At 34.6% G+C, this 21,331-nt stretch overlaps 1 protein-coding gene across 6 annotated transcripts in view; it reads left to right on the top strand.

The window, feature by feature from the left end:
• Positions 1–20,705, top strand: part of LOC107065710 (uncharacterized) — a 73,575-nt gene extending 52,870 nt beyond the window's left edge. For all 6 annotated transcript variants that reach the window (XM_089172700.1, XM_089172705.1, XM_089172702.1 and 3 more), the window contains 2 exons: positions 12,051–12,386; positions 13,490–20,705. In XM_089172700.1, coding sequence (XP_089028826.1) covers positions 12,051–12,386; positions 13,490–14,038 — 885 coding nt within the window. In that variant the 3' untranslated portion in view covers positions 14,039–20,705. The remainder of the gene's footprint in view (positions 1–12,050; positions 12,387–13,489) is intronic.
• The last annotated feature ends 626 nt before the right edge of the window (positions 20,706–21,331 follow it).

Below are 21,331 nucleotides of genomic sequence, written 5' to 3'. Positions count from 1 at the left end.
GAAGTTTGACTAAAAAACAACGAGATAGATAATAGATAGATCAAAAAAAAAAACGTCATCTATTATTCTTCTCGATATTCCACTTTTCGTTATTCATTCGACATATATTTTTGCTTCTACATCTTTGGACGTAGAAGAAGAAGAATTTAAAAAGAAAAAGAGAGATATATATCGGTACATCTTTTGCGGATATCAGTGCGCGAAATAAAGAACGGAAACGAAGAAGAAGAAGAAGAAGATCGAAGATTTGAATTATTATTTCAACGCTAGTGGCAAATATAATTTTTCCTGTGTAATTAATTTTTGGTCAATTCGAATGACTTGAGTGATAATACAGAAGAAAAATAAAGACATTAAAGAAACCAAAAGAGAATAGAATTAATTATTAAAAAGATAGATAAAGAAGAAAGAGGAGGAGGAGGAGGAGGAGGAGGAATTTATTTATCCTCCGATTATTTTTCTGTCTTTTTTTTCTGTAATAATTTTTCCACTCGTCTATTGGATCGAACACGAGTAAAAAGAAAAAACAAAAGAAGAAATAAAAGGTTCCTGTAAAGACACGAAGGAGATAAATATCTATTAGAAGAAGGTGCGAGGGAGGGAGAGGGAATATTACTGTGCAACGATATTGAGGGAAGAAGAGAGAAGAAGAAAAGAAGATAGTCTCTTTGTCGGTGGCAGCTTGACAGCTGACGGTGTTGGTGGTGTGTCTAGCTAGTTTCCAGTTTCCTCGGCAACCTGGCGGCTCCGTTCAAATGAAGCTGAGGCGTCGCTGCATGCAGACGCTCGGCGTCTCCGTCAAACAGTTGAGGAGAAAGCTATTCGAGTTGGGCGCACGCATATTACACGCACAGGGCTCGAAACCGCGCGACATGGCCTTGGTGGTATGTTTTGTGGCTTTTATCACCAAACATATATACGTTTAATTCATTATTATTAATATTAATATTATTATTATTATTATTAATCATTTTTGATTTTTGATTTGTCAATAATATATATTTTATTTCTTTTATATACGGTTGTATGTGTATAATATATCCAAATTTAAAAAAGAAGAAAAGATTATCGTTAGATTATGTGTTATATCAAATCGATCGTCTACCAACGGAAAAACTGAAATAATAGAAATGGAAATAGAAATAAGTAAATAGAGAGAGAGAGAGAGAGAGAGAGAGAGAGAGAGAGAGAGAGAAAAATAAAAAAAAAGAAGAAGAGGAATCGGGTAGAATCGCATGAATTTTATAACGTTCGAATATCTAAAGAAGCGTAGTTCATAGTTGATTCTACGGTTCGATCCGCGTTCGCGCGCGTCCTATCAAGAGAGGAGTAGTAGGGAAGAAGCTTTTGTTTCTATCCACTTTAAGCTAGTAGATAGAGAGAGAAAGATAGAGATAGAAATAGAGATAGATAGATAGATAGATAGATAGATAGATAGATAGATAGGTAGATGGATAGAAAGGGACAGAGACAACCGGGGGTCTCTCTTCGATCGACCGGCGGGCACAATGTCGTGAATAGAAGAATATATAAAAGGAAAAAAAAAATAACAAGAAAAAAAAATCCAACGTCGTCTTCGTCGTCGTCGTCGTCGTCGTCGTCGTCGTCGTCGTCGTCGTCGTCGTCGATGCATCGTCTGTCCTCTTGACGTTTAATAAATTAGCGTTAAACTCGTTAGAGTTAGTAGTAGGAGGAACGAGGGGTGGAGGTGTTCATGGTTCGCAAGACGAGAGACGTGATTTTTCCTATATATGCACGCATATATATATATATATATATATATACAACACACGAATTAAACACACACACACCACGCACAATCACGCAGGCGCAATCTATCGCTTATTATTCATAACACGGTACTTGCTATGTTTACAGTTTAAGAAAATGCATATTTATAGGCCGGCCTGTTACGAGTGTCCAATGAAATTCTATAGCAAAAAACGATACACACTTATATACATACATATATATGCATTACTGTCGCCGCGCGCATCTCGAGTTTTTTTTTTTATTAACCAAAACAAATATATTTAGTCTTTTTATTTCGTTCTCAGTGATAACGTAAATGCATCGGTATGTTAAAAAAAAAAAAAAAAAAAAAAAACGTTGCATTTCCTATTCTCGATGTATAGTACTCAATACATACCGTGCTCAACGTCATCGTCCTCTTGTGAAAGAAATAAAAAAAAAAGAGTAAAAGAAAAAGAAAGAAGAGAGGAGAGGAGGATTTTTAACGTTCCTGTAATTTCTACTTTTCTTTCCTCTCGTGTCTTTATCCCCGATGGAATCGCAGACGTCGGTAATACGCTCGTGAGTTCTGGAAAAAGAGGAAAAATTCTATGTGCACCGGGCACGTGTATATATATATGTGTATATATATGTATATATGTATGTGTGTATACCTTTACGAGTACGCTGATTTTGCTGCTAGCGAATATAAGTTAAAGATAGAGAGAGAGAGAGAGAGAGAGAGAGAGAGAGAGAAAGAGAGAAAAGAAAAAGAGAGAGAGAGGGAAGTATGAGGGGAAATATGAGAGAGGAGGGAGAAAGAGAGAGGCCGTTACACCGTCTGCCTCGTGTTTCTTCCGTCTGGCCCAGAATGCGAACCGGGCTTTCACTGCAGTTTTCTCGTCTGGGTCGGCAGCCTGTCTCTGTCTTTCTTCTCTCTTCTTACATCCCTTCTCCATTCATCTCTCTCTCTTACTCTCTTGCTCAGGTCTCGTCGGTCGATACCTTCGCGTTACACTTTTAAATGTCATCAGCCTTCGTGCGACTCTCATCGAGCTTCTCGAGTATAGAAGGAAAGAGTGAGTTAAAAAGAGAAAAAAAATAAAAAAGAAATAAGAAAGAGAGAGAGACATACATACATACATACATATATAGTCATTTTCTTATATATTTTTTTATGTTAGAATAGTTAGGAAACATTTTCTATAAAAATACATGTCCAAACGAAAATCACAAATGTGTCGAATAAAAAAAAAAAACCGTGTTTAATAAGTCATCGTTTAAAATACGTGTCACATGTATATTAGGGTGGGTCAAAAAAATTCAATTATTTTTTTTAAAAGGGAAAAGATAAAAAAAAAAAGAAGAAAATTATTGGACGTACGCGTTTGATCACCGATTACATCCGGTCGTGAAAAATTGGCATGGGAGACGTTGATTGGCTTCCTTTCTCGTAAAATCGAAAAATCGAAAAATCTGTATTGTGTAAAATAATAAAAATCCTATTTCTCATGACACAAACGTGGTGCTACCAAATTTTTTTGTTTGCCCTTTGGTTTATAATCAAAAATTAGAACATCGATAACAAATTTAGCAACGTTGCGTCGTCATCGTTGATGCTTGAGATTTTTCGATTTTACGAGAAATGAAGCCAATCAACGTCTCCCATGCCAATTTTTCACGACCGGATGTAATCGGTGGTCAGACCACCGATAAATTAATACAGAGGTATTAATTTTATTCTATTGGACTGAGAAAAAATAAAAAAATGCGATGCGAAGGATCTTCCTATTAAAATTAAGAGCTCATATTTGGTGAGAATTTTTTTAAGGTGTCTAGCAACCCATTTTTCCGTGGCACTTGTAAAAAAAAAAATAATTGATTTTTTTTGACCCACCCTAATGTATATACACACGTTGAATTCACACGTGCAAAACTTATGTTAAATTGTCTTTCTTAATTCGTCGATCATTGGGATCGTACGTAGGTATACCGTAATGAAAATTAAATAGAATTTTAATAAGTGTTACACCGGTCTTATTTTAAAGGTGTATCAGCAGACAGCGTGCCTGGAAATTATAGGACAGGGCACGTATGCGATGTTATTCATCCATATTCGTTTACTACCTATACCACAAACGTAATACATACATATGCACACGCACGCACGTATACAAAAGAGAACAATAAAAAACACAGATATAAAAATCGATATAAAAAATAATAAAAAGTAGACATATACATACTTGCTTCATTCTTCTCTGATCATATATAATATTTATGAAATTATATATAATGTTATTATATTATAATAATATTACTATTATAATATAATATAGAAAATATAATATAATAACCAATATATATAACAACCGTCAATTAAAAAAACAAGAAAATAATATACTCCTTTTCAAAGTGGCAAATTAAGGTCAGTCGATTCTCTAAGAAAGAGATAGACTAAACCTACTACTATTACTATTACTACTACTACTACTACTACTACTACTACTACTACTATTAATGTTAAAAGATAGAAAGAGGCAGTAGGCCAACGTTTGCGCAAGTGTCGTCGACACACATCGATGAATCTAAACTGATCGATCTATCGAATAAGAGGAAGAGGCAGAGGAGGAGGAGGAGGATGGAGGAACACCCTCTTTTTTCAATAGGAAATCACGAGGCAGCTTGTGCTAGCTAGCACGGGTTGTGTGCTGGCGAGACTCGCATTGAATAGAGTTCGATTCACCGTGACTTATCGAGTTTCCCTATCCAGAGTCGACTTATCGTTGAGGCTCGTTAATCCTTTCGTTACTCGTTTCCCTCCCCCTCCTTTTCCCGTTTCCCACACACACACACATACACATGCATCGTTTCTACCAAAAACAGCTTGCAATGATTATACGAGAGTATATCGCCTTTTCCAATTCTTTTTTTCTCATTCTTCTTTTTATTTTGCTTCTTTTTCCTTCTATCTCGTTTTCCTGTTTTCTTTCGTATCGATCGTACTTTTTGAAAGAGAGAGAGAGAGAGAGAGAGAGAGAGAGAGAGAGAGAGAGCGAGAGAACGTCATCATTGATGACGAACGGTATGTGTGTGTATGTGCTTTTTTTTTCGTCGGCCAGAAGTAGAAAAAAAAAATAGAAAGAAAAAGAAATAGGTCGAGTCACGGGTTGTAACAAACTCCTGAACCTATCTATTTTTAAACACCACGAGGCCTCGTACTTTACGGGTACGTTAATTTAATTAAACGTTAATGAGGGAACCACGGGTTGTATATATATATATATATATACGATATATATATATATATATATATATATATATACATACATACTACTACTACTACTACTACCATATATAAATATATAATATGCAGAACAACGTTGCTTGCGTAGCACCAGTCCATCTGTCTTTCTTTCCTTTCCTTTTTTTTTCTACGATCGGTTGAATCTGTTTTTCTTTTTAACCTTTCTTTTTATAATAAAAAAAAAAAAAAAAAAAAAACGAAATAAAAAGAAGAAGAAGAAATTATTAACATTGAATTCACACACAGTGTATATATTTATTCTTTTCATTAAAATACGAAACGAGTAATGTAACGCTTCGATTCATTGAACGATCAAATCGCGTGACGTGTCTTTATCGACTGGTATGATAAGGATAAAACGTTTTTATCAGTACTATCTCTCTCTTTCACTCTTTCTTTCTCTTATGCCAATGTAGTTTTTTCTTTTTCTTCTTCTTCTTCTTCTTCTTCTGTCTCATTTTGTCTAATTTTGTTCTTTTTAAACAATTTTCATTCTTACGAAGGGAACATGGGATTTATTATATACATATATATATATATATTCATCGTGATTGGTCGAAGAAAAAAAAATGATGAGTGAAAAGCGTAGCTTAATTACGTGTAGAAAGAGAGAGAGAGAGAGAGAGTTTCGCAGAGATTCTCTGATACACACACACCTGTACGATGAAAAGAAAGGAAGAAGAGTTGATATGGTGTCGGATGGTTAGGCCAGGGGTGGTGAGGAGGTGGGTAAAGGGGGAAGAGAAAAGGCAAGTTACGCGCCATTGCCGCCACTCGTCGTCGTCGTCGTCGTCGTCGTCGTCGTCGTCGTCGTCGTCGTCGTCGTCGTCGTCGTTGTCGCTTTCCGTTGTACGGGATACAATTTACGAGAATGCATTATACGTCGATCTTCCTGGCACAACACAATGCCACTAATTCAGCGATTCCCGTTGACTTATTGGACGTTTACAAAAGGCGAGCCTTTGCAGGAAATTACCTTGACGGGGTTTAGCGAGTAAAATCGATAAAAGTATGGGGAGGAAGAGAGACGAAGTTAAGGAGGAAGAGGAAAATTAGAAATTGAGAAAAATAGAAAAAGAAGAAAGAAGAGAAAAAAAGGTGTACCTGTATACCTATTTCTTCTTCTTCTTCTTCATCGTCATCATCTTCTTTTTCTTTTTTTAAAAAAATCGATTTGGACTTTTGCACTCACAGAAAACCTTCGCACGTGCGCTTCGTTTCTGGTAGCAGCCGTAATAGTGGAAGTAACAGTAGCAGTAGCAGTAGCAGTAGCAGTAGCAGTCATACTCGTTTTGAATGATTAATCCGAGATCCGAGAAGAGAAAGAGAGAAAGAGAGAGGTTTTTGATATTGTAAATCAGACGAAATTTTTTTCCCTAGTTGAAATAACACGACGAAGTACGTAAAAAAGTATAAAACTATTTAACTTTTAAATGATGAATAATTGATAATATAAAATAATTAAATAAAAATATATTAAATATAACAAATATATATTATAATTTAAAATACTAAAATACTAAAACAAAAATAAAATGAAAGTAAAAGTATATTTATATAATAATTGGATGAGAAAATAAAAATAAAAAATATGTTTCTTGGAAGAAGTAGTTTCTCATTTTGACCAAGTAAAAAAGTTATCGCAAAAAAGGGGTCGCGTCGGGGGTCGAGAGAAACAAACACAGAAAGAGAAGAGAAGAAATATGCGTTTAATATACGAGCGTAATATATTCAACCCCCCCACCAGCACCATCACTACTCATACGTGGTGCGTTAGGGTGGTAGGCGTATAGTAAGACTCAAAACTAAACTAAAAGCGGTAATACCTACGTACGGGACTTGGAAAGCAAGCAAGCAAGACAAGCAAGGCAAGGCAAGCAAGGAAAGCAAGCAAGCACGTATGTAAGTGCGGTCGCACTCACTTGCGCACGCCATTTTAAAGGTCTTCTTGTAATTAACCGTCTAGACTCCCGACACTATTATCTGGCCCTCGTTAGCGTTATCTCCGTCAAACGGGAAGCGTCTGCTGGGAAGTTACGTAAGTGTGTAAGTGTGGTGCGTACGTATGTACGTGCGTACGTACACATTAACGTATCTATGATCTGTCTCACTCACTCTCACTCTCTTTGCAGTATATAAATATTGCTCTTGCATGCGGGTACTCTCTCTCTCTCTCTCTCTCTCTCTCTTTCTCTCTTTTTCTGTCTATACTCTCGTGAAAATGGCCACAGGTTGCGTCACGTTCTTCGACGCTGCTTTTATACGTCGCAATACGACGGATCGGACTACTATGAGGTAAACGTGAAAATGTTTCTTCCATAGGGGGTATTACTACATGCTATGAAAATTTCGTCATTGACAAAAGTATGAGTGAAATTTGTTTCTACCGAAGAGGAAAAATAAAATTAAAAATTAAATAAAAATTGTAGTAAATGAATCATAATTGAAACAATATATGTATTATTGTCTTGGTCGTTATCATCGATTCGTTCTCGCCACCACCACCATTATTACTACTACTACTGCTAGTCACTATTATTTTCAGATCAACGAGTACGCGGGGGCAGTGTTTCTCTGATGACCAACGTTATCGTTATCGTGACTATTTTTATTTTTCTTTGTCAATGACGTCATCGTCGTTTTCCTCTTACTTGTCGTTCTAGTCGTCGTTGTCGTTGTCGTTGTCCTTATAAATTCCATTAATATTTTTCATTTGAAATTTTGTTAATTAAGCAAACCTACCTACATATTTACGTAGTTTTTTATAATATAAAGAAAAAAAAAGAGAAATAGAAGAAATAGTTAAATGAAGAATAATATTTAAATTACATACTCGGGTGAATTACTAGTCACGTTGTAGAAACGTTTAAATAATACAACACATCGTCATAGTTACCGTCGTCGTCGTCGTCAACCGTCCAATGGAACCTATCCGTCTCGTGGCCTTGGGCGATAACGATAATTGGCAGCCCGATTACACGTGCTACGTCGGATCTAACCTCTCTCTCTCTCTCTTTCCGTAACTAGCTCACGTTATATTCCTATAATACGTATGATGTACAAATTAACGATTAAATCAATAGACCTAGGAAAACTATCGATTGTGATTGATTTCTCCATCTATCATTAACAGAAAAAATCTTCATTTTCTCAAGATTGCCAAGAGAGAAAGAGAGAGAGAGAACAAAATCTTTCATGCGATAATATAAGAAAGAACACATTTAATAATTCTCTTATCAAATTTCTTTCATTCTTTTTACTCAAGTTAATATAAATTGCATTTGTAAAAATTAAAAAAGAAAAAAAAAGAAAACCTTTCATCATATTCTCATCATCTTCATTTATATTTTGTATTATCACTTTCCCCTGGCGTCTCCTCCTCATCCCAACAACATGTGCATTTACCTTTTCGATTAAGATTCAATGAATCGAATGAATCGTAAGGAAAATAAAAAGAAAAAAGGAAATGACTCGATTAATTGGGAAGATTTCAAAGGGACGTTTTTTTTTCTTTTCTGTGTATATGTATGTGTTAGGTAGCACATACCACGTGTTTAAAGAAACGTTCACGAAGGAATCAGCAGCAGTAGCAGCAGCACATCGGCACCCTCGGAGAAGTTGAATCTCTCTCTCTCTTTCTCTTTCGTATCGTCTCTCTTCTCGATCGATCGACCAACTTCACCCTCTCTCTCTCTCCCCCTCTCTATCCTTCTCTCTCGTGCTCGTTCTCGTGCTCTCAGAACGTACCCCGTGGACATTATACGCGTCTCTAGTCTCCTCTGGAGCCGAGTAGTGTCCGATCAATACCAGTACGAGGTACAGAGCAGTAGCAGCAGTAACAGCAGCAGCAGGCGTCTCACCACCCCTCAAACACCTTCCATCCTTCTCTTCTTCCCATTACTGCTTCTACTGCTGCTGCTTCTACTGCTGCTGCTTCTACTGCTGCTGCTTCTACTCCTGCTGCTACTGCTGCTGCTATACTACACTACTCTCCTGTTAACGCTCCAACTACTACACCCGCTTGAGCTTTCCCTTTCGACGGCCTCCGTGGAAACGCAGAGAGAAAGAGAGAGAGAGAGATGGAACCCCCCTTTAAAGCTTTAAACTCGAGTCACTCTCGGCAAAAGCAAGCCCTTTTTATTTTTTTTTTTATTTTCGAATCGAGTTTCGCGCGCGCGCGCTGAGCCGTGTATTCGACGAACGATAAAGAAAAAAATGATGAAGAAGGTGGTTGGTTATATGATGGGGAAGAAGAGGAAAAAAAGGAAGAGATGATGATGGTGGAGGAAACGTTTCTTTGGGTTAAGTCTTGGAAAACTCGCACAGGTTTTTTTTTTTTTATACTCATAGTACGACGACGATGACGTCGACGTGTACGTATACCTCCTCTACTGGCATAGGGGGAGAAGAAAACGAGGGCGGTCGATCGTCGTGATAGGAACGTACGAATCTAGGGCGCCACACTCTTCTAGCTAGCCTCTCCCCACATCCCTTTCCTTCCCCTTCACATCCCTTTCTCACATCCCCTTCATATCCTCTTACAATCTGCCCCCACATATGTCTCCCAACTCGTGCGTTTTCTCTACTTTCTTTATTTCTTTTATTTTATTCTCTCACTCTCTTTTTGAAAAGGTTAGACATATGCAAATATTTTGATACATTCGTCGTGTCATAGTAGTAGTGGTAGTAGGAGTAGTACGTCAAAAAAAAAAAGAGAGAAAGAAACAATTTTCATAACTCGTATGATAAAAGACGTCATTGGGTTCGAAGACTTTAAACGATAACCTCGGAATTCGCAGAGTACACTTCGAGAAATCTTTCTCTATTTCTTTCTTTCATTTTTTTTTATTTTTTTTTTTTATTTTTTTTTTCTTTCATTTTTCTTCTTCTTCTTTTTTCTTTTTTTCTTTTTTCTCTTTCGATAGCAAACGCCCCAGAAGAGAAAAACGACTTCTTTTCTGGCTGTTTTTTCTTCTTCTTTTGAACGTCATCGTTTTGATGTATTCCTCTTCTTTTAATCGATAGAAATATTTTCTTTTATTCATTCAACCATGTTTGTTTATTTCTTTCATTTCTAATCAAACGATTTATTCTTTCATTTTTTTCCTTCCCTTCTCTTGAATACAACTACAAGATTAAGATTTAATAATAATAATGATAATAATTCATCTGAAGACTTGGCATGTGTCGATTGTAATTGTAATTGGTGAATCGTAGAATTATTATTATTATTATGAAAAAGGAAGCAAGCCATGGCATGGCATGGCCAAGGAATTTGTACATCGAGCCACGGTGTCACGGACAATTAATTGTCTTTGTTACGGTACGAATTGCATATATAATAGCTGTGAATGCGGTTCGTCTCCGACTATATTTATATGTGCATGCATACGCGCACGCGCACGTATGCATGTATGCGTTTATGTGTATGTGTGTGGTGTGGTGTGGTGTGGTGTGTCCTACGTGTAATTCGCGACTGCCAAAATACGACGTCGAGACGAGACGAGACGAGACGAGACGAAACGAGATGAGACAACAAAATCCGACGATCGTTTCAGACGTACTGGCGACCAGTAATTGTAATAGTAGTAGTAGCAGTAATAGTATTAGTAGTTGTAGTGTAGTAGTAGTAGTAGTAACATCATTAATTATTCCTGACTCTCGTTTATGTTTTTTTAATTTATTTCTTTTTCTATTATCTCACATTTCTTATCATATTTTTTCTACTTTCATGAAATTAATTAAAAATCAAGCTAAAGTAAAATAAAAATGTAAAAGAAAACTGCTGATGCAGGAGAGTAAGGAGGAGGGTAGGAAAGGGCAAGAGAAACTTGGATCGCAACAAGTTATCATGGATAAATTGGGTGAAAGGTTGGTAGAGCTAAAGGTGAACAAATTTTTTTAATTTACCGCTATTAAATGGTCGAGAATCGAAAAATATTCGAAATGGTTTTTCATTCTGCTCGGTTGTGAACGCATTTGCGTCAATCGGCGTCTTTAGTTCAAATTTAATTTTTATTCAACGTGTTACGTTTGATCCAACATTTTTCATCATTTCTTGAGGGTGGTCGTTCTTTTTGGTCTTGTTTATCATTAATAATGAAAATATGATTATGAACGGATGTATATAAAAGATTTGGAAAATTGTAGATATCATTAGGTTTAGAATATCACTGATGCGTGAAAAAGAGATAAAAAGGAAGCAAAAGGAAGGAAGCAAAGCCAAAGGCCAGCAGGAGGGAATTTGCTGTTACAGGTTTCGCGTTCGAAGTTTATATCTTGGCCCAGCTTTTAACATATTCATAGAAACTTCCGGCTTACGTCAAAGAGATTTTGAGCCGTGACGCGCGGGTTAGTGTATATGTATGTATGCGTGTGTGTGCATCCGCGTTATTATTATACGAAGAAGAAGAAGAAAATCGTCGTTCCTATAATACGATATTAGGAATCATTATTAATTAACAATGTGTTGCAATGTATAAGCAAATAAGTCTGTAATAAACATGAACTAAATCGTGTCCCACTTATTTTTATCGATATACATGTAACTCAATCGTATGACATTTAATAATTAATTAACTAAATTTGTCTCTCGACGCGACGATGTGTTGTCTGACTCTTAGGATTGATCGTTTTTCTTAAAAACCAAAAAAAGAATCGTAGTGGTAACACAGTAATAATTCAAAGAACGACCCTCAACAAATTGGCTTCGTTCAACACAACGACTGGCTGGCTAGACCGAGCTTAGACGCTTTTTACGAACAATGGAAAGAGTCTGAAGTACAATGAGGATTAAGGGGGTGAGGAGGATAGGAAGAAAGCTTAAGATTATTTAACGTGGTTGGGAAATGATTTATAATAATGATAATTTGTTTTCTTGGCTAACAGGAAAAATATTCTTTACGAACACCCACACCCACACACACACACACACACACAAATTATCTTTCCTGAACCCTAACCAAGAATTATTATTTATACCTAATTTATTTTACGTGTATATTTTTTCTAGATGCTATCGATGGGTTCGGCATTGGACGTTCGTAGAGGCGGAAGAGAAGGTGAAGTTGGAGGACGCAGGGGTGGACGCAGAGATGGTGGAAGTGGCGAGACAACGAACCCAACAACTTTGGCACGTGGTGTTAGAATAGCAACTGCATCAGTACGTGGACATAGTTACGTCCTGCAACAAGAAGCAATGGTAGCCGCGGCTAGGGACAGGGCTATTAGGACCGGTAGCGTCAGGCAAGATCTCGCCCTTAATTTACCTCCACGATTGGAACTTCCAGATGGCGAGGAACGCCCATACGGTGCCCAAACCAACATACATCTTCGTGACCCCTTGCAGGTTAGACAAATTCTTTGTCGTCATTTTATTTTTATTTTTTCCCTTCGGTCGTTTCCTTCCCTCATTCTTCTCCTTCTCTTCTTTTTTCTTTTTCTTTTCCTCCTACCTATTCGTCAGTTTCTCTCTCGTTCGTTCAGTCATTCTTTTTAATCGCGTAGTCAAAACAATTCGATAACGTTGGGATCAATGACGCAAACGAATAGTATGCAATACATTTGTTTTTCTTTTTTCTTTTTTTTTTTTAATTATTTTTAGATTTATCACATAGAAAAAAAAATTAGATATCTTGTTGTAAATATAAATCTAATTATATGTGTGTGTGTGACCCTTACGAGATCAATTTCTCGTTTCGGTCGGACGATCTTTATCGGGAAAACTGTAAAAGCCACTCACAATATACCCCGGGAGTTGTGGAGAAACGTGAAAAGAGAGAAAAAGAGAAAGAAAGAGAGAGAGAAAGGGAAACGACGAGCAACGGGTCGTTTTGTTACGATCCGCTAGAAAATACGTTATTTAGCTTTAAAGCATCTCGCAACTCGTTACGGAACGCACTTCCTATTACTATATCTATATGCATAACTACTACTACTACTACTACTACTATTACATCAGCCTATGTTCTCTCGCTCGGTTCTGCCTTGCTGTGCGGAAAAAGGATCGAGTGGTGCGGAAGTTGAAAACGCTTTATACGGTGCGCGGATAGAGAATATACCGTTTTGAATAAATCCACTCTCCGAAGTGGGTTGGGGTGGTGGTACGCGTACAACATCCTTCTAACATTTTACTACGAATAATATATTAATACTGTTAAATGTAAACGTCAAGGTTGGGAAGGGGTAGCAAAGAGGGGGAACGGTAGAGAGAGAGAGAGAGAGAGAGTATTGATTCGAACAAAAATACTTGGAAGATCGTCCCTTGCCATTCATCATTCACTTGATATCATATTTTCCTGTGCACTCCTGTAGATGCACACAAATCCCTCTTATACACAATATACAGATCTATTATTTACCTAACTGTTAATTTTATATTTAAATCAAAAGTAAAATAATGTATATAAATATTAACAAAATAAATATGAACGTTTTTTTTTCTTTTTTTAGGAAAGCGAGATCTACCAAAAGTGCATACGGCCACCACCAAACCGGACTATCTTCGATAGCGAAAGTCCACCCCCTTATCGTAGTCAATCAGGACCATTGGAGCCACCCGAACAGAGGGTACGCTCTCATAGCGCGGGTAGCTCATTGCTGAAAATGTTTAGAAAGTTTCCAAGTTCTGGTAGTAGTAATACAACAACAACAACAACAACATCGTCGTCGTCGTCATCGTCACCGTCATCGTCAACGCCAACGCCATCTTCAACATCAACGTCATTGTCATCATCAACGTCAACAACGTCAACGTCAACGTCAACGTCAACGTCAACATCAACGTCGTCATCATTAACAACCTCTTCTACGTCCACGTCTACGTCTACGTCTACGTCTACAACGGTGTCATTGTCACAACAATCTACTCCACAATCCCCACCGAAAAAGACCACCCTGTCAAGTTATTCCGAATCCAGTAGCAACCTCAGTAATTTGTCCACATTGACGGTGGTGCCTTGTGAAACGGACGAGAGTCAACATAGGCAAAAACGCGTTTGATCCGAGGCCAGTAGTAGTGGCGATTATGGTGACAATGGCAATGCTAATGGTGATTGTGGTGGATCCTTGTGGCGAAGGAAGAGGCGAGCGTTCCTTTCTTTGAAGAAGAAAAAAAAGAAGAAGAAAAAGGAAAAGACTAAAACGAAAAAGACTCATCCTCTATTCCAGTTCCTTCCAGCAACAACGTCATCGACCATCATCGACAACAACACCAACTGCAACTGCAACAACAGCAGTTGCAGTAAACATAACAACGACGACGAAGAAGATAATAACAACGATGAAACGATTTTCTATTACTCTTTCTTCGCGATACGCCAATTGAAGACTGAACTACGACCAATAGCAAAACGGCGACACATGACTTTTCTCTCCTTTGCTTTTGGTTCGAGGACCAAACGAGAACGGCGCCTAAACAAATAATAAAGTTTAAAGGAAAAGAGAAAGAGAGAGAGAGAGAGAGAGATGGATGAAAAGATACCAAAAGGGGATTATACTTTTTATTCCACCTACCCCCAAAACCCCATATATCTTTATTTCTTTCTCTTTTTTTAAACTATATTAATACAATCCTGTAGATCTCAGAATATTCCAAAGCGTGATAAATGAGGATGAGATTAGATCTTGCGAAGAGAGAGACAGAGAAAGAAAGAGTAAGAAAAAGTGAACAAAAATCGTATTAGGTGGAAGATGATGGGTTTCTCTTTTTTCATTTCCAAGTAAAAAATCTCGTTCCAAGAGAGAGAGAGAGAGAAAGGAAGAGAGAGGATTGAAGAATTAGATAGAAATATAAATCGGATGACGATGGGGGTAAATATAATATAATTATAAATAAATTATAAGGAGAAGAAGAAAAAGAAGAAAAAAACTATCGCTCGCCTCCTGCTCCTTCTCGGACCCCCACCCGCCCTCCACCCCTTTCGACACGTTGATTTAAAAACGATCGAATGGACGATTTGCAAAAGTGTCGCTGAAGAAGAAATTTGTTTTTTTTTCTTCACACGCGAGAAAAGACTTAGTAAATTATTTATTCAAGGATATATTCGCGCGTCCTGCTGTCATCTCATACCTGTGAGAGATACTGGCAGACGATGATATGTGTGTGTGTGTGTGAATGAATAAAAGAATACAATGGAATGTCTGTGTGTATGTGAGAGTGTCAATATGAGAATAAGAATGATAGAGTGAATGAGAAAAAAAATTAATTGGTATAAATGCGAGCGTTGATATGGGGGTGAAAAAAGAAGGAGAAGAGACCAATAATTGGGAAGTAAGGAAAATAAAATAAAAAAAAAAAAGAAAAAATATTGAAGAAACACAGGGCTATAAGGAATAATAATAATTAAAAAAAAAAAATAAGTAAAATAATAAATAAAAAATGAATAATAGCGGAATGATTAAATGAGAATGATTAAGTTAGTAGTGCCAAGAGCGAATAATTAATGTGAAATGAAACGATATGATATGATATGAAATGAAATGAAATGAAATGAAAGGAAATGAAATGAAATGAAATGAAATGAAAACTTTTGTAAATATTAGATTAGGTAGCTCAATATCACAATATAATTATTACGACTAAAAATTATATGCTATACAACACAACAATACCGATTTAAAAAGTAAACATCCAATATAACGTTTAACTACGAACAACAACAATAACAACAATAATAATAACAGCAACAGTAACAACAATAACAACACACGCATACCATTAAAAAATATGTGCTGTCCGGCACATTCTGAATAGGTGCCGACAGCTCGAGGGTAGAGAGGGGGGCCGTACGAAAAAGCAACGTTTTTTTATTTTATTTTATTCTATTTTTTTTTTTTTTTGTAATTCTTTCTTCGCGATACACGCACCTATATTCATTTTTTGATGTATGTATTTTTTATTTTTATTTTTTTATTTTTGTTCTCCGTTTCGTTTTATTTTTGTATATAATGCAAAGTAAAAAAAACAAAAGGGAGGAGAGGGATGATGATGATGATGAATGGCCACGTTATTATTTTCTTAGCCGATGATCGTGTTCATTCGTCCAATTTTCTTTCCTTTTATATATATTTATATATATATATATATATATATGAATAAAAATACATTCTCGTAGGTTTAGTCGTCGCGGATTGTCTTTTGTGCAAATGAATATGCGCGCTTTATTATTATTATAATTAAATAATTAATAAATTAATTTTTTTTATTTTTTTTTGTTGTTTTTTTTTTTTTTTTAATCAAAGCGAGGAAGGAAAGCTCAAGAAAAACGGGTTCACGTTTTAGTGAATCGTATCGAAAGCTCCCTCCTTTCTTTTTCCAAATGCTTTGAAAAAGCCCACGATTGAGAGATCGATATAATAATATTAATAATATTAATAATAATAATAATAATATTAATAATAATATTAATAATAATAATAATAATAATAATAATAATAATAATAATATAGATTAGGAGAAAATTGACAAAAGACCATAGCGTTCGTGAGACGCGTGGCCATCGGGATTTTAAATCTTTATAATTCAAAGAAGAAGATGAAGAGGAAGATGAGAAGAAGAAGGAGAGGAAGAGGAAGAAATAAAAAAAAAGGCAAAAAAAAAAGAACAAAAAAATAAATTATCGAACTTGACGACGGTGCACAACAACGTCTCCTCGTTTCGTACGGCCCTGCGTACACATACGTCTGATAAATCTGATAAACAATTAATAATCTTCAACACGAGTCTCGTTGAACACTCCCGAGCCTCCCCGATTTGCATCCTCTCCACGTACAGAACGAAATCACCCAACTTATGTATTCTCTTAAAAAGTCATCAATTATTGTAATTTTAATGTAAAATAGAAACGAAAGAAAAAAAAAAAACCAGGAAAAAGGGATGGAAAATGTTCGTTGAAAAAAGGGTTGAGTGAAGTGTTATATTTAGTAAAAAAAAAAGGAACGAGCAACAAAGTAAGTGTCCAGTTATAAAAATGCCTTTGAAAGAACAAATTTCTATGTCTACCTCCGGGCAGTTTTGATTGACTAACAAACAAAAATCGACTCCCAGCGACCCCGTCCCCGCACCCCTTTCAACACTCCTGACCTATGAGTTTTTTTTTATTTTTGCGAAAAAAAAAACAAAAAAAACAAAGAAATTTGTAATATTACTTTGTGAATTGCGTTGCCGAGTGACGATGTGTACGCTTGTCAAATGTTTTAGATGAAAATCCGAGAGAAGGGGAAACAAAAAATAACGAGGGGAGCTCGTTTTTTTTTCTTCTTTTTTTTATTGTTGTTTTTTTATTTTACATCCGTTCAAAAAAATGTGTTCAACGCGTATGCAATATTAAAAAAAAGAATTATATAAAAATGGCGAGGATCAATCGTAATTTGATTATTATTATTATTATTAATAGACGATTGGGTCATCGACGTGGCCTTGCGTTTCGAGTGAGATAATACGCGTTCAGAGATGAGATAAGCGAGAGAGCGAGAGAGTGAGAGAGAGAGAGAGAGCGAGAGAATGTGAGGAAAGATAGTAAATAAAAAGGAAAAAAAAAAAAAAGATAAATGCAATGGGTTCTGTGCAAGTTTCAAATTAAATTGTAAATGTTATTAACTTAGATTGATTGAATTTAAAAGAATAATGATAATAAAAAAATATAAAAAAGCAAAATAAGGAGAAAAAAAGGGGGATAAGAAGTTTAATAAATGACAATTGGGGATGGTTATGTTTTAGATCGATTAATTATAATTGGACCGAGTGAAGTTTTATTGTATGCGCGAGCGATTTAAAAGAAAAGAAAAATGGTAGGAAGGGAAGAAAGGATAAAAAAGAAATGAAGAAAGAAAAAGAAATTATTATTCGTAGGAAAAAAGGAATAAAAATAAAAAAATCTCTTTAAATTTATCATTAAATTCATTAGGGAAGAATTCTATAGCGCGCGATATTTAAAAAAAAAAAAAAAAAACAAAAACAAACAAACAATAAAGGTAATTTATTAACGTTAGAGAAGATTCGCGGATTGGAGCGGAAAAAAAAAATAAAATGATTATGTGAAATCGTGGCCTTTCGACGCAAATTTAAAAAGAAAAAAAAATAGTAAATGGGGTAAAAAAAAAAACGGTTATTTCAATTAAATTTCGCCCGCCAATCGAGGAGACACGATCTTCCTTCCCATTGGAGAAAGAGAGAGAGTCCAATTTTAAATTATTGGCTGTTTAAATCGGACGAACGGCTCGGTTCGATAAATTTGTCCATAATGCACGATTTTCAATACGACGACACACGCCTCTGCCATTATTTTGTATATTTTATTTTTCTTTTTCTTTTTTATTTCCTTCTCAATTTTTTCTCTTGCCGATCGCGCACGAGAGCCAAAGCATACGAAATTAGAATTTCTTGATAATCGTTCTTTTCGATTTCTTTCTTTTTTTATCCTCCCTGCCAAACCTTTCCTTTCGTCTTTGAAATGTTTAAAAAATGACGTTTCTTGGTATATATTGAAAAAAAAAAAAAATACATATCATCTGACGATTAATTTTCCTTTTTTTTTCATTCTGTTCGAATATCGAAAGGGCTCTCGTGGGTCTTAATGAAAATTTGATATATAAATTAAATATATACTTGAATTTCGAGATGAGAGAAAAAAGAAAGAAGTGAGAGAGAATTAGACGCGAATTTTGAATATTAAATAAAAAAAAAAAGAAAAAAAAAAATTAATACAAATTTGTTGTGGTAATAATTGTTGGTAGTAGGATAGTAGAGGTATACGTTGAATGTGCTTATAAAGTAAAGTAAGAAAACAAAAAAAAAGAAAAAAATGGGAAAAACAAAAAAGTTGCAAAAAAAAAAAAAAAACAAAAAGGAAAAAAAAATAGTCGTTTGAAATTTCATCATTTTAACGGAAAAAAAAAAGAAAGCAAGAAAGAAAGAAGAAGGGGAATGTTAAAATCCTTAAGAGTAGTTCCTTCTAATCGTCGTCTCGTAGTATCTCGAGTCAATTGTATTAAAAAAAAAAAAAGAAAAGAAAAAAATAAAAAAAATAAAATAAATTAAAATAAAAAACTCTCCCCAATGAAATTCTAGTCACCGCTGAGCCGTACGTCCGCTCGCGTCGAAGTTAAAAAAAATAAAAGAAAATCGGTCGATAAAAATTCTGTAGCTATTGTCATTATTAAAAAAAATTAATAATTAAATAAATAAATAAATAATTAAACCGCGCGCAAACCCCGTTACCGTCGAAAGAGGAAAAAGAGAAAGAGAAAGAAAAAGAAACAGATGGAAAGAGGAAAAAAAATTAGAGAAGATAACACAAATGTTTTTTTTTAATTTATAATTAAAGTAAAAAAATATTACACATATATACATATACCGTTTAGATTGATAATTGTTTCATCGTTCTTTTAATCTTCTTTTTTTTTATTTCTTTGAAGGGGTTGTTTTTTTCTTATCTCTTATCCCCCCCTCCTCCCCCGACGGCGGAACGCGATAGCAGCGGTCGAATCTTAGGCGGAAAATAATTCTTATAAATAATAATAATATAATTATTATAATAAATAATAATAATTAATAATTATAATTAATAATTGAAATAATAAATAATAAATAATTAAATAATAATGATGATAATAATAATTATAATTAAATAAGAAGAAGAAGAAGAAGAAGAAAAAGAAAGAAAAAAAAATAAATAATATTAATAATAATAATAATAATAATGTGATTTCACGAGTTGTGTTCTAAAGAAAAAGAAAAAAGAAAAAATTTATTCTTAGTCGTCGAGAGTTTTTAAAAATTTAAAAATCCGATCGACCGATTGACCGACCGACCGACCGACCGACCGACCGATCGACAAATTCCAAAGTTAGTAAGTCAAATCAACTTAGAATGACAAATAAATAAGGGAGTTGTCGAATTTGTTAAAACGTGTTTCGCGCGCGCAAACAAATAGGAAAAACGAAATTGGGTATGAATGATTGATAGAAAAAGAAAAAAAAAAAAGAGAAAGGCTAGAGAAAAGATTTTTTATTTCTTCGTTTTTTTTTTGTTTTTTTCAAAGGAAAGAAGAGAAAACAAAAAAAGACAATGTTTTCTATACGTTTTTATTTGTATTATTTTTAAAAAAATATTTGTTTAAATATGTTTATTTTTAAACTTTTTTTTATTTTATTCGTTTTGTTTTTTTTTTAAGAGCTATAAATTAATTAATTATATCGTATTGTTAATATGATTGGTGTGTCTAGTCCCTCGCGATGAAAGAGAGCAAGAGAGAAAGAGAGAAAGAGACAGAGAGAGAAAATAAATTCGAAAGAGAGAGATATAAAGAAAAAAAAAAAAAGGATAAGAATTATAAAAATTAGGGATGAAAGTTTTAGTGAAAATTTTGATGAGAATAAAAAAATAACACGTCCAAATAATACTCTCGGAGAATTATTTTTTTGTCTCCTTTTCTTTCTACTATTTCCACATTTCTCCTATTCGTCGTAGAGCGTACAATTTTTCTTGTTGAAAAATAAAAAAACAAAAAAGGTTTAGATAAAAAAAAAATTACACTCGTAATTTGGGATATGGATGTTTGGGTGGTTAAAGAACGAATTAGTAGCAAGTGAAAAGAGAAAACAGATAGAGAGAAATAATAATAATCATAATAATCATAATAATAATAATAATAATAATAATAATAATTATAAAGAAAACAATTCAGCAAAGAATAATAGTAACGATAATTATATTATTAATAATGATAATAATATAAATAATAATTATAATAATCATCATCATCATCATTTTTAATTAACATCATCAATATAATGCACAGACCCCGCTGACTGACGGAATTCAAATGTTTCCTAATCAAAAAAAGAAAAAAAAGAAAAAAAGAAAAAAACAAATTTCGTAAATGTCTCGTTGTTGTGTTTCAGAAACGCGCAGTGTCTTTTCAAAAAAAAGAAAGAATGGAAAAAATGATGGAAGTTGATGGGTGGAAGGTATAGATGAAATTGTAGAAAAAAGAAGTGTTGGAAATGGGAATGGTTAAAAATAAGAAAAATGAAATGGGACCGCGCCGTGTGTGTCAGAGTTCGAACGAAGTAATAATGAATTTTCATTATGTCAAATATACTACAAAATAAAATAAAAAAAACAGATAAGAAGGAAGGATGGAAATATATAGGGAAAGAAAAAGAAAGAGAGAGAGAGAGAGAGAAAGAAAATTAGGGAAAAAATCTTTTTTCAAAGTAATCGATCGATGTTGTAGAAAAACAGTGTCATTTTAAAAGTAGTAGGTTGCTTCTACAGGAAAAAAAAATAAA

This window comes from Polistes dominula, unplaced genomic scaffold, assembly GCF_049000335.1.
Source record: "Polistes dominula isolate Pdom_NZ unplaced genomic scaffold, Pdom_raw_medaka contig_23, whole genome shotgun sequence".
NCBI classification, from domain to species: Eukaryota; Metazoa; Arthropoda; class Insecta; order Hymenoptera; family Vespidae; genus Polistes; species Polistes dominula.
The sequence above is the reverse complement of the archived record's forward strand: the minus strand, read 5'-3'. Positions and strand labels throughout refer to the sequence as shown.